Source organism: Phallusia mammillata, chromosome 6 (genome assembly GCF_965637545.1).
Source record: "Phallusia mammillata chromosome 6, kaPhaMamm4.hap1.1, whole genome shotgun sequence".
Classification (NCBI taxonomy): Eukaryota; Metazoa; Chordata; class Ascidiacea; order Phlebobranchia; family Ascidiidae; genus Phallusia; species Phallusia mammillata.
In genome coordinates, this window is record NC_137257.1 from 3,912,461 (window position 1) to 3,925,558 (window position 13,098).

Genomic DNA, 13,098 nt, shown 5'->3' on the forward strand with positions numbered 1-13,098 from the left:
TTTTGTTGTTAAATTTATTAACAAAATGATGATCTGGATCAAAAAATACAATTCCTTGCAACAATTATAACGTATACCTCAAATAAAAAGGATGTAAAAAATGTTCACGTTTTGCTTTCGATTCCAAAATATTGCCATAATGCTGGAAATTTTACAGATGTAGAAACATATTATACTTGGCCTTTCTTAAAAACCCTTTGGCGTCATGTGGTTAACAAACGTGGTTAACAATCAATTTGAATTGGGCGCAAAAGGCAGATATTTTTGTTGAACGTTCAGTTTAAATGACATAAGATACGAAAGAAATATTTTTTGCATTCGTTGATTCTGGCAGTGGTTTAATGCGTAAAAATCCGGGTTTTTGTCCTTTATAAAACAACAAGTACAGAAAAACATGTAGGTTCAAACACATGTTTACTTTTTAAACTTGTTTAAGCAAAAATTTTGTGGAACAAGTTGCACAAATGGATTAAGGCTTGTTTCTTTTGCTTTCTTTATTCATCAGCAGTTTCTTCGACTCGTGGTTGGTCTTCAGATGCATCTTTAGCATTGTCGAGTCTTTCCTTATATTTACTTTTGAAGAATCCAAGCTAAACAAAATTTTTTCGTGTAAAATATAACGTTGCACCAAACTCGTGTCAAAAGATTTCAAACCGAAAACCATGTGTATGTTTCAAAAAACACTCACAAACGAACATATGGACAAATGGCCGTATAATTTCTATGGAGACAAGAATAATTGTCCATTCTTTTATGATTTCAACCAATTTTTTATGGAGAAAGTTTCATTTGGTGTGTTATGTGGCTGGACCACCTGTCGCCCTCTTGAAGTGTTTCAGTTGAAGACACTTTTTCGCACGGTTTCAAACGCGTGATTAATTATCAATATGCTTTTGTATGTGTTGAAAACAAAAATATCTTCATAGCCGCGGTTGCCTAATGAAGGATTTCATTTCAGGTATTGGTATTTTGGTATATTTCTTTGCATTGGCGCTTCGACAGCAAATCTAATTTTTACGATTCTTCACGGGTTGCTCTAATTTTTAAGTTTGTTACTTCCAGGATGGATGTTTGGTAATATTCGGTTAATCCGGTCCCGTTTGGACCAAAAAATGTCCGGAGTTGGCGAAGATCCGCTTTAACCGAGGTTTACTATACTTTCAATGAGATGTCTATCATCTGAAGGCCTATGTTGTTTTCTTATTAAAAAAGTATTTCGAAACGTCTCTTGAGCCCCAGACACTTAATTAACGCCTTGTAATGACGGTGTAGCTTCAGCGTGTTTGGCTCTCATCCACCAATTGTACCCTCCATTTTTATGCGCTCCATAACGTTTCAACGTTGCCCAGCAATTTCCGACTTGGTGATTGTTTCAGTGCACTTATGTCGCTATGTGTTCTTCAAACAAGCGAAATAAACTTAATTAAACAACTTAACAACTTACTTTCCATAGCAAGACGACTAGAAGTGCGAGAAACAGAAGCGCCCCGACAGTGGCACCAATAATTACTCCAAGGTTTAAACCATTTTCTTCTTTATTAACTTTTTCTGGTGGTTGATATGCTTGAATTAATGTCGAGACCTGAAGACGTTTTTGTTTATTTCCAACATTCCTTTACTAAGTTTAAATACATTTCATAAAGTTAAGGCAAACGATTGACCATTATCGAAACATTGTAGCACTGTAAATGTAGTTTTCATTCACCTTGTTGTAATAACCATTTGCAGGGGTCACCGGTGATGCCGATGTGTTAACTGACAAGCTGGACGTGAAATCGCTATTGAAATCGAGCTGCAAAAAAGTTAAAGAAGTCTGAAAGCTCAAAATTTGTATTTCCAAACTTATATTCAAAAATAAAACTGGTACACGAGTGCCAAGTGAAAGCTACAAGAATGCCAAGTGAATTTAAGCGTACTTACAGCTGCTAGAGAGGGTATCCACACCACGAATCTTGCTTCGATGCTCAAAGACGAAAACACATCTAGGTTGGTCACGTGACAACGAATTGTCTCGCAAATGACGTCTTCGCATGTCTGTTTAAAAAAAGACTAGTAATAATGTTTGTTTTTAAACTATATTTTTAATCAAACTAAAGGAAACCATTGCCAAAGAGCTTGTTTATTTAGAATACAAAAAGTGCTGACGTTTCAACGATCGCTGTTGTCATTATATATGGGTAGAGCTACCATCGTAAAAACTAACATTAGCCAAGTTGCTATTTTCGGTATATGGCGTGAAGAGCACAGTTATTAGAATTTTCAGTAAGTTAGGCAGGAAACCTACTGGTTTCGTTAGGAAACCTATATTCGTTAGGAAACCTACTGGTTTCGCCGGAAGTGTAACTTCCGATGGCTTCGGAAAACTAAGTGAATGTTTGAAGGTTGTGTCGTTGTTTAGAGGGATTCCCAGTTTGTTGATCATTTCTTCTGACTTGCAAACACACTTCGTGGCAGGCTAAGCAAAATGGACTGTTAATTCAAATTAATACGACATTGTATTTGTTAGCCAGATTCAGTTATTCTTAAACAAGCTTAAATATTTTTCTCAAGTTTTAATGTACTGCTATTTACAAATTAATCAAGTAGCTTAAACGCTATTTTGAAATTAATTTGGGTACTTGAAATTGTTGTAATGGCGTTCCTAGATATAGGACATATACGAAATTGGAAAATCTTAGTAAAAAAGCTTAACTAACACAGAATCAACTTACTGTGCAAGCAAAATCGTACAAGTACAGCAGTTGAAAGTTATTTTTAGTCTGTTCCATCCATTTGAATATGAGCAAAGCTGATGAAAGACTATTTGCTCCTGTGTTGTAGATCTAGTTACAAATAAAACACCAACATAAGGTAAGTTACTTGCAATTCCCCTATGTAACATATTGTCAACATATTTTATACCGTGTAGGTATGTTTGAGAGGGTTTTGGAATAAGGGGTCGCGAATGGAATGGATGATGGGACGAGACGTCGAGTGGTTGAAGATATAAACTTGTTGAGATGTTCGACTGGGGAAAAACAGTTAATTTAAAATGCGTTTGATTTTTTTTTATTACGAAATAAAAACAAAACTTCCACAAAAGATTCCTATAGTCTTATCCGATTTAAAAAAAAATACATCTAGCTGTCGGATTCAAACTTTGTCTGCCGGTTGTATCACAAACATCATATTTTTTTATTTTTTCTGTCCAAATTGTTACAAAAAGTCCATTGACAGCAACAAGTAATGCTAACAGGTTAGCTAATCTCATAACATTTAGTGACACGATTCTATACAACCGGTCCGAACCGGCTGATTCCCACCACTGCTTACAACGGTTTGAAAGGCTTTTGTAACCTTTTTACTCTGTATTAGGGTTGCGTCAGAAAGAGCCGTTGTATTTCCAAACTTAAAATATATATCAGCGCATACATACTTTCAAAATGCAGTCACGAATTTAGTTTATACCTGGTAATTTGGAGGTTGACGTCATACTTTAACTTCCGCTGGTATCGAAACTCGTTGTTTGATGGGTTGGGATCATAAGTCTGGTTTTGTCTGCCATGAAAACAATTAACAATTATTTTTTGTTTTATTTTTGTGAATTATTAATCTGACTTACGCGGAGAATAATTGACCGCCAATTGTCAGTTGCGAAATACTTGCACTTCGGGAGAGGGGTTCAAGAGAATAAATCAGTTCCACTTTGCACTGAAATCGGTGAGATATCATAAATAGAGTGCGTCTATGCAGACCAGCGATCACGCAACTGTCGTATATGTAAATTACAGTATACGCCAGGCCTGTTAAAGGTGCCAAACCGAATCAGCCGGCCACCAAGCATTCATCACCATAAGGCGTAGGATAGATTACCGTGAGATTCGAACCCACGACAGGAGTCTTTCCGGGACCACCAGGAGTTGAATTTAGAATTGCCGATTCGGTATGGCGCCTTCAATGAGCCTTGCGTACTGTGATCGTTTGATAAATTTTACCTTTTTCCTGCCATATAAAAGTGATGCGGCAGACTTTAAAACCAACACAGCCTTGCCACTCATACTTTGAGTGGATGATAGGTCCGCACAGGTGGATTTGACCTAAGCAACAAACACGAACAAATTATAAAATTGAGGTGTGGAAACTGTTGTTTGAACCGCAACTGCCAAAAATTGTAAAAATATGTAAAAATGGAAACTGCAAGTTTAAACGAACAACATTTTGTCAAGATCAAAATTATAATTACCCGACTTAATTCTACAACTGGGGATAAAACTTCGAGCCATGCTGTTGACACGTGGTCAGGTCCAAGGTTGCCAATGGTAACGGTGATTGTCAGCACTTCCTCCCCGCTTTGCATGATGTAGAAATCATTACTTGGGGGAATTCTATATGCAGCGTATGCAAGGTGACAAAAATATGTAATCAACCAATAAGGAGGACATTTTTATGAGCTATTGCTGCCAGGAATAATATCAAGTTTACTGAGCTCTTCTGGCAATTGTATTTTTATTCCGATAAATTCGTTATCTAGCAGTGTTTTCGTTGCATTGTAACGTGCTTGCGTATAATTCTATTTTGCCTTTGTTTATCATGCACTGTACTACGCGCATTTTGTGTTATTTACAGTGATGAATGCGATCTGTACATGGTACGTCGAAACGTCTGAATAAAAATACAATTGACAGATAAGCTCTGTGAACTTGAAAGAGGATATTTTCGTACGTGTAAACAACATCGAGTGTAAGATCACTGACGCATGTCGATTGGTTGCCTGAGCAACCGTTATCAAGCAGCCAATCAGCGTATGCCTCGTTCGATGAGGTGGGATCCAAAATTGCAGAAAGGTGTCTGTTTTTATGTTCCGTTGAAAAGTCGTAGGAGAAGGTGATTCGGATGGGAGTGTTCATGCTTTCTTTGTTTTGAAATGCGACAGCCTACATACATAAGTAAGGTGTAAATACTCAATGTTCCGATATTGCCAAGTCAAGCGTTCATGGGCAAAAAACGAATCTAAGTCTGGATCAAAAATTTTTTACCTCTTTCAGCAGTGTTTATTATTATAATATGCCGACGTTTCGATGTCCCTAACAAGACACCTATTTCTAGATGTTTAATATGTCGAGAATTTTAACTTGAACTGGCATGACTAAAATACCAAAGGTCAGTATCTACAACAGTATCCCATGTGCTGGACGGTTTAGATATGATTTAATCAGTGTTTTTCATCGACATAGCACAGGGTGTCTTATATAACGCTTACATTTAGCGTGACGTTGTAGCTTCTACAAGACCGAGTTGATGTCAAGTTCTGATACTGAACCTGGCTTGCATCTGTTGTGTCTCTGCCCACCAGTGTAATTCTCGCGATTTCGGTTCCGATTTGAAGACTGTCCAGCGAAACCCTTGTCACCAAGTCTTGTAAAACGATCGTAAAGTTGTAAGTCCAATAGGTTTGGCTAAAGAAACTCAAGCATACTTACCGTGGTAACTATATTCCTCGCCACTTCTTTCGCTCCCACGCACACAAGTCATAAACGTCGCGCACACGGATGTGAGGTCATTAAGGCACCTAATGACGTCAATAGATGGAGACGAGAGAATCACTTCAGCGGTGACGTCAATAATCGGACGCGAGCGAAGTATGACGACTGTATCGCTAGATGGCGCTCCGACCACCACGTCCGGGTATCGGTTGTTGTCCACGTCAGCTCCTTCACGTGGTCCCTTGGCGATGGCATAACCAAAGTTGACGAGATATTGCGCTACTGAGCTCCCTTTGATTCTCTATAAAGCAGAGTTGTAAACGGGTTTGAAATTAGAACCTGAACCCGAAAGTACAAGTCCGAAACCAGGCCCGAACCCCAGTCGTTTATGAAAAGTTTGATTGACAGGCGCGTATACATTAAAGCCTCAGGAAAGACCAAGACAACAAACAGAATAGACAATTGGTTTTCGACAAGGCGTTTAAGGGCTTTTTTGACATTAGGCCGGGTTCACCAACTGAAAACTTTTTTTAATACTGAGACAGAGTGTAAAGTCAGGCCTGAATCAAGCCCGTTTTTTAAGAAACCTGAGCCTGAATGCGCCCCGAAAGCCCGGTCCGACTAAGCCTACAATGGACGATTGGCGAGTGCAAAGAATTTGCTATAACTTTACCTGCTTGTTGGCGTGGGACAAACCACTAGCGGATCCGTAGTACACATAAACGGAACCACTGCTTGATGACGTCATGTCCTTTCCAGGAGCACCGATGATGACGTCATTGTATCCGTTCCGGTCAACATCTCCTGCACTAGCCATCGACATACCGAGGCGCGCTCTGTTCTTTCCGCGCAAAATTGTGAACCGCTTGACGCGCGATTTCTGATGTTACAATATTTGGGTTAGATTGCCATTGTTAAACTAGTATGACAACATTTTCTATTTCGACTACTTATATTTCGCTGAAAAAGGAGCTAAAAAAAGAAAAAGCGGGGTTGCTTCTTTTAGAGGTAACCAAATTATAATGAACTAACCAATGCCAATTATTTAAGATTGAATTGTATAGGAAAGCCACCTCTCTAATTTTCACAGTTGTAAGTAGAAGTTCCGTTTCCGTTTTGAACTAGTTCGTGTTGATGTTTATATAAGAGCACAGCTACTTTGTTATAGAAAAGCACAGCTACTTAAATATTTAAGTCTTTTTCAACCAAAATATGACTTGTGAAAGGGGCATGTGGCCTTTGGCGTACTCAAACGAGCACAACAGGAGTTGCTACCCTTAACACATAAAAAAGACAGACTTACCCATTGTTGGGGTCCTGGGTTGCTTGGGTTGTTGATGTAAACAAAGACTCTCCCCTGATCAAAACCGACGTGTTCGGAGAAAAGAGGAGATGAAACCAGCAAGTCATCATAAGAATCTCCGTTGACGTCAAGACACAACACAGAATGTCCGAAGTATCCGCCAAGTTGCCACATCTTCCTGTGAGGATGCAGGGTGTAATAGTGGGAAGACGGATGCTCGATCTCAGAAGACTTGAGGATCAAAACCTGAACATGGATGAAAATTGGATCTAACGCCCAGGGCAGAAAAATGCAGAAAAGAGTATTTGGGGTTAAACGCCTTAACGGTTGGTTTCTTAACTTTGTTGCTTAACTAAGTTATGTGTAACTTAGGAATTTATTTTTCCTGTGATTCAATAGCTGTTTTTCCTAAATTATTCTCAGTAAATTAGATCAACCCAAAACAGATTTTGTACAGTAGTGAGTGTAGTCATCGGTCACTGGAATCATGTGTGATCTCGACAATAAATAAATGTCGTTTTAGCTGACTCAAAGGGTACCTAAAGGTAATAAAGCTAACCTATGAATAATTTAAATAAAAAAAACTATTATTCGGATAAAACAATTAGGGTGCAACATTTGCGGGCCATTTTGGGTACGTAGAATTTTTAAAATCGGATGAGACCAGAATCGTTTTTCTGATACTACAAACAACATAAAGATTCGGCCTAGTACCTCCAGGTTTACCCTATTTGTTTCGCGCAAGCTTTGAAACATTTTTTAATCATGTCGAAATAATTCGTTTCTTTACCTGGCCCTTGGAACGGTATCGTGGCGAACCGCTGATGATATATTCATCTGTCCCTCCAAAAAGTCGCCCACTTGTGATCGAGTAACCTAAAAATATCTCACTACAGTAACCGAAGTATTACAGCTTTAAAACCGAAACTACGTCAGTACCTAAATAGGCGTCTCTTAGATGAGTGATATTTTCTGGATTCATAATGCTTTCTAGTCCTGTCAGATTGAGGAATTTCGGAAAGGCGTCTTTTAAAGAACGGTACAAGGCAAATGAACCTGCCCTGTCATAAGAACCAACGGAGCCCACCATAGCAGCTCCGCTCTGAAAACATGCCTTTCTTTACATGTCTGACCTAACCCGCAGTGCACTTGGTTCGTTTGCTTTTGTTTAAATATGATTTTCAAATCTCGGCAAATTTAATTTGGCCTCGGTGTGGTAATAAATACAACCTTCTCAACAAAACAAAATAAATATTTGCAAAAATTATTCAAAAAATATAACTAACGTACCTCATACTCTACAAATGAAATCAATTACATTACTCTTGAAACACGGGCCATAAAGCACAACAGTCATATTAGATCTGAATACTGCGACCTGGCATCTTTCTTTCGTTGCTACTTACTTGGGAGGCATGAATGGAAAATCCCAGTTGACCATTTGTTAATTCTGATGTTGCGTTGCTCACCGTTCCTGAAACAGTGTGTAAAAAAACCATTGTGTAGAGCTGAACCTCGTTTTAACGGAATGGTGGCCAATAATAAACTAAACTAAAAACAACGTATTCTTCTTGCATTGCCCTGTGTGCCAATATTACCGTTTTTCAATAATACTACTTCGGTTTCATAAGCAACACCTAATGTTTAAAAGTTTGTAACTGATGGGAAATAAATTCTGGATCTTGTTGGGAACGTATAATAATTTTAGATGCATATTTGTACGTGATGTCGCAATTGCTAATAGATTCAATTAGCAGCAAGCACTTTTCCTGTTTTTCACATAAAAAAATGGACGAAGTTAAAATTGTCTGAGACGCTTGGATCGGTGGTTACAGGTTTGAACCCCATTAAAGTAACCTAACCTTCGAGCTGGAATGAAGCGGTTTGTTTAATAACTTTTGTCAGTTTGCTGAGAATTTGACTTAGGGCGTCGAAGTTGCTGACTTCCAACACGTGTTCCCGAAGCCCAGCAATCCCTAGAAGTTCACTATCAACGATGCCTGATCCGATTCCAACCGATACAATTGTGATGTTGTCGTTCCTGTGTAAGAAACCACCTTTGGAATGATTGATTGGTAAAATTATATTTTTTACCAGTAGGGCTTCTTTAAATATAATGAAATTTAATGGTTTTGTTTTATTCATCGCTTTGGCAATTTTCGCCGTATATGTGCACTATCGGCTTGCCCGATTATCGGAAACGTGTTTAATATCCTTTGCTGTTTAAATACAATATACACGAAAGACGGGAACAAATGCATTGTTAAAAATACCAAGCTGTTTATAGGTGTCGTTAGGTTAATGGGTTAATGGGGGGCGAATAAGGTGTCGTTAGGTTAATGGGTTGAGTTATTCATACTATTTTTCAATTGAGTTGTAAAAAGAAATTGCTAACGTCTTTCAGCTCAAAATAACAATACAAAGAATAGCTCGTTCACGCAGGCTTGTTTGGTGCCATTGATCGTTTTTACATTCAGCATCGAAGACATTTTAGCTACTTGCTTATCGGGGTAACATAAAAAACAATACACGACAAAATGAGAAGTTATGAGAAATACGAATTTTACATCATTATCGCCGAAACCATTATCTGTTTTTAGCTTGACCTTGCGTTCTTTGCTGAATCATTGACCTTGTCTGGGTAAGCTGATTGGCCATCTGTCATAACAATCATGAGTCGTGAAATATTGTTGCCAGTTTGAACGGACTTAAATTCGTTGGCTGCCGCGTTAATTCCCTTGTAGGTATGAGTACTATTACCATTCGCGTATGAAGTGTTCAAAACCAAATCTACGACAACACACAGAAAAATATAAGCAAAGTTAGCCATTTCAGTGTATACAAATCGTTACTGCCATAATCAAAACTGAAAAGTGTATTTCTAATCAATCGACGTCGTATTAAGGTGTTCTTCTGCAGGTTAAATAGTCCGGTCCTTATTTCAATAGAAATTCTGATATGTATCTTGAAAATTACCCACCGTACAAGAATACAGCGCTTCTTTTTTTCAATGAAATCGAGAGTCGTGCAGTGGTTCCGTAGTTGACCATTCCAACCCTTACATCACCTACATTGATTGATGACCTATAATAGAAAAAAATCTAACTGATTCACTTCGACAAAAAGCTAGCATTGGCCATCAGTTTGTCAACACTTTTTCCTATCATTTACCCCAGTTAGATGTAATTAACCTACACGACTTATAAGCCCACAAAAACTGTTCATAAACAAAGCTTTTAGGTAAATGTTTTGTCAGTGACTTTCTTAGTGTGTGCAATTTTTGAAAAAGCGAGTGACTACGTTTGTAAACCAAATCAAGCAAATATTTTTTCTCGTCTCACAGGAATATGAACTTGATTGTGCTTTCTTGTACTTTCCCAAAAGGCTTCTTTTTCAATGAAATGCTGATAATGATGTAATATACATTTTAAGTCTTAATAACAAATGACTTCAAATGTAAAAAGTATTTTGTGAACATAAATCTACGAACATTGGGTCAATTACAGTCTTTGTCCACAAAGCATTGTAATTCGGTAAAGTTTCAACAACATCCCAAGGTATGTCACATTCAACCCCCATTAAGAACCTTTTGCACTAATCCCTACGTCAGTTAGAAATCTTTATTCTGGTAATATCACTTACTCGAAACCTTTAGCAACGCTGTTTATCCACTCCAACGCTTTCTGGTAATTGGGTTTACCAACGCTGAGAGACTCATCAACCACAAACATGATATCAACCTTCAAGCGACTAGAGTTTGCACACGAGAGATCTAGAAATTGCATTTATTGTGTAGATGTTGTAAATTATAGAACACCATTTATTTATACACCTTGCATTCCTAATATGTTTGTAAATCAAGAAAAATCAACAAGAATATATAGTTAAGGCAATTCTCTTCCGAAAACTGCTTTCACCTAATCATCAGCAACATGTTTGTTGTCCTGCTGTTTACGGACTGTATACGAATATCCGCTTTAAAATCACAAAAACAATTGACAATAAAATACAACTGCCTAAAAATAGGGCTGCTTTGCATTAACTAAGGCTAACCATAATGCAAGTCATAACAAAATGACCTGTGGTAATATCTTACCGGCTTGGAACGGATTTGCCATTTCCACAGCTGTAGTATTGGTGGCATAACAGACTCCCATTAGCCACGGGTCCTTGGTGCTATTAGGACATTGGTAACTGTATTTCGGTGCGCAGGCCTACAAACACTTGGTGTTTAAATAAATAGTCTAGGTTGAGTTAAATAAAAAAAGATGAAAACTTACGATAACTTGTTTCTTGTTAGCAGTGTTGACTAGGGACATTCCAAGTGACCCACCCTTATCTGCAATTTGTTAAGTGTATCAATAAAATTTCGGCTGAAGTATTGGAAAGCACAATGAGTTCCTTTTTCACATGTGCTAATCACACAGACCAATAACCGTAGCTTTCTTGTCTCAAATAGTGACGGTGTTGTTTTGATGGTCGTGGGACACAAACACCATTTTAATAGCGACATATTGTTCGCATTAGTAATACTGAAAATGATTTGCATGTAAGAAACGTTTGTTTCGTTTCACAGAACTTAATGGCACAGGAATGGAAAGTGTGGTGATTCTGTGCATCAAACTGTTGCTGGCTCAGTAGGTTACAGTATACAGTTATGAAGATGTTTTGGTGTTTGTGAAATGTTTGGTGGACAAGAGTGTCTCCAAAGTCGTAAATATGCCAGCGGTTAGAGACATTGTCGCTGCGGATTTTAATTGATTTGTAGAAGAATACCGAAGTATTTTAGTTTTTGCATGTCTTCGGCAAGACAAGACATACTTTGTAACGTTTCAAATATATCGGCAAACTAATTGACTATGAGACTTCGATAAAATAAGGCATACAAATAATGTGTCATATAATGCCTTGTCTAGCTTTGCGTGGTCTCTACATCTTTGATTGTTTTCTTCTTTTGTGGAAAAAGGGCCTTCAGCGGAAATGCTTAAAAACGGTCGGTTAGAAACTGAAACTTTAGCCAAAATCTTTGGGCTAGACAAAGCTTCCGCCTGTTCATAGTTAAACTAGTGTTTCTTTGTCCACACCACACACCTATTTAATAGGTTTTCATTTTTTAGCAAAGCGGTTGACTATTACTAAGCAAATAGGAGTAGAATGTATTGCGTGGCCAAAAGTATAGGTAAAACTTAAAATACCAATACAAATAATTAATTATCTTAACTAATAATGACTGTTTTAAAATAATCGTAATGATGCCTTTGTCTATAAACTATTACCTAGCTGTTTAAAAGCGCTACTACTGGATAACACGTTAAAAAATACGGATTAAAGCCACACAATATTTCCCGTTAGTAAAGAAAGGCCTATGACTCACCGATCTTGACTCGTTCGTTGCATGTCGTGACTCCTGAAGTGTTTGTGGGATCAATTTCACAACGGAACAATGACCCTTTGGAGGAATTGCCGTATTTGGGTGCGCCGATAAACAGAACGGATGTCGTACTGTAATGTAAGACAGAGTTATGATTGAGTCAAAACAGAGTTATGATTGCTTTGATTCAAGTTGATCCAACGAAACAATGCCAAAAGTTTGGGCCCTTATCGACAATTAAAAACATTTTATTTCTCCCTAAGTTGTTGCATATAGTATAGGTGATAAACAACCACTGACTTAACGCTTTCAAAGTCCAGAGCTCCAGCATTTGGATTAATCTTTTAGCACTATACTCAGAAAAGTCATTCAAAATTCAAACTTGCAGAGAGCTTGCATGTTGCGAGTTTATACATACCATGACAAACGTTTTAACAATACATTTAAATCATTAGTGCTACCTACAAAACGACTGTATTTTTTTACGATATACAAGCCATAGACCAGGGGCGGGCAACCTTTGTTACTGTGGGGCCAGATACAAAGTCAAAATGGGATCGCGGGCCGCACAGGTGTATAACACAAAGTGATTTCTCAACTACAAGTATAATTCGTATTTGATTTCAGGTGCATTTTACCAGGTCGCAGAAAACTAGCATCAATGTAATTATTGGACTCGTTTGCTGGTACTTCTGAAATCCAAACGTCTCTGCGGGCCGCACAACCTTTAAAGAAGTGCCGCATGCGGCCCCTGGGCTTGCCCACCCCTGCCATAGACTGTTGTACTATGATCAAGGCTTTGATTAGCTCATTTACCATGTGTTTGTAATGGCAATACCGACGCCATACTGATATCCGGATCCAGAAGGTTTCACGAGTCCAACCGACCTGGTTTCGACATTTTGCTGAAAAGCGAAATCTAAGTACGCGACCAAAAGTACAGCAATGCAAATAGCTCGCAT

At 38.1% G+C, this 13,098-nt stretch overlaps 1 protein-coding gene across 1 annotated transcript; it reads right to left on the reverse strand.

Moving 5' to 3' along the window:
* Positions 1-494: 494 nt before the first annotated feature.
* LOC145232732 (integrin alpha-1-like) lies at positions 495-13,098 on the reverse strand. Its single transcript, XM_080097400.1, has 27 exons — positions 12,953-13,098; positions 12,140-12,267; positions 11,046-11,104; positions 10,862-10,979; positions 10,408-10,537; positions 9,746-9,849; positions 9,372-9,555; positions 8,628-8,806; positions 8,172-8,239; positions 7,705-7,867; positions 7,556-7,641; positions 6,766-7,011; positions 6,136-6,342; positions 5,460-5,763; positions 5,240-5,394; positions 4,702-4,913; positions 4,223-4,364; positions 3,975-4,076; positions 3,602-3,690; positions 3,448-3,537; positions 2,902-3,007; positions 2,712-2,822; positions 2,324-2,455; positions 1,921-2,034; positions 1,706-1,792; positions 1,445-1,582; positions 495-590 (listed from the first exon to the last, which is right to left on the reverse strand). The coding sequence occupies exons 1-27, from the start codon at positions 13,096-13,098 to the stop codon at positions 495-497; spliced, it is 3,696 nt and encodes a 1,231-aa protein (XP_079953526.1).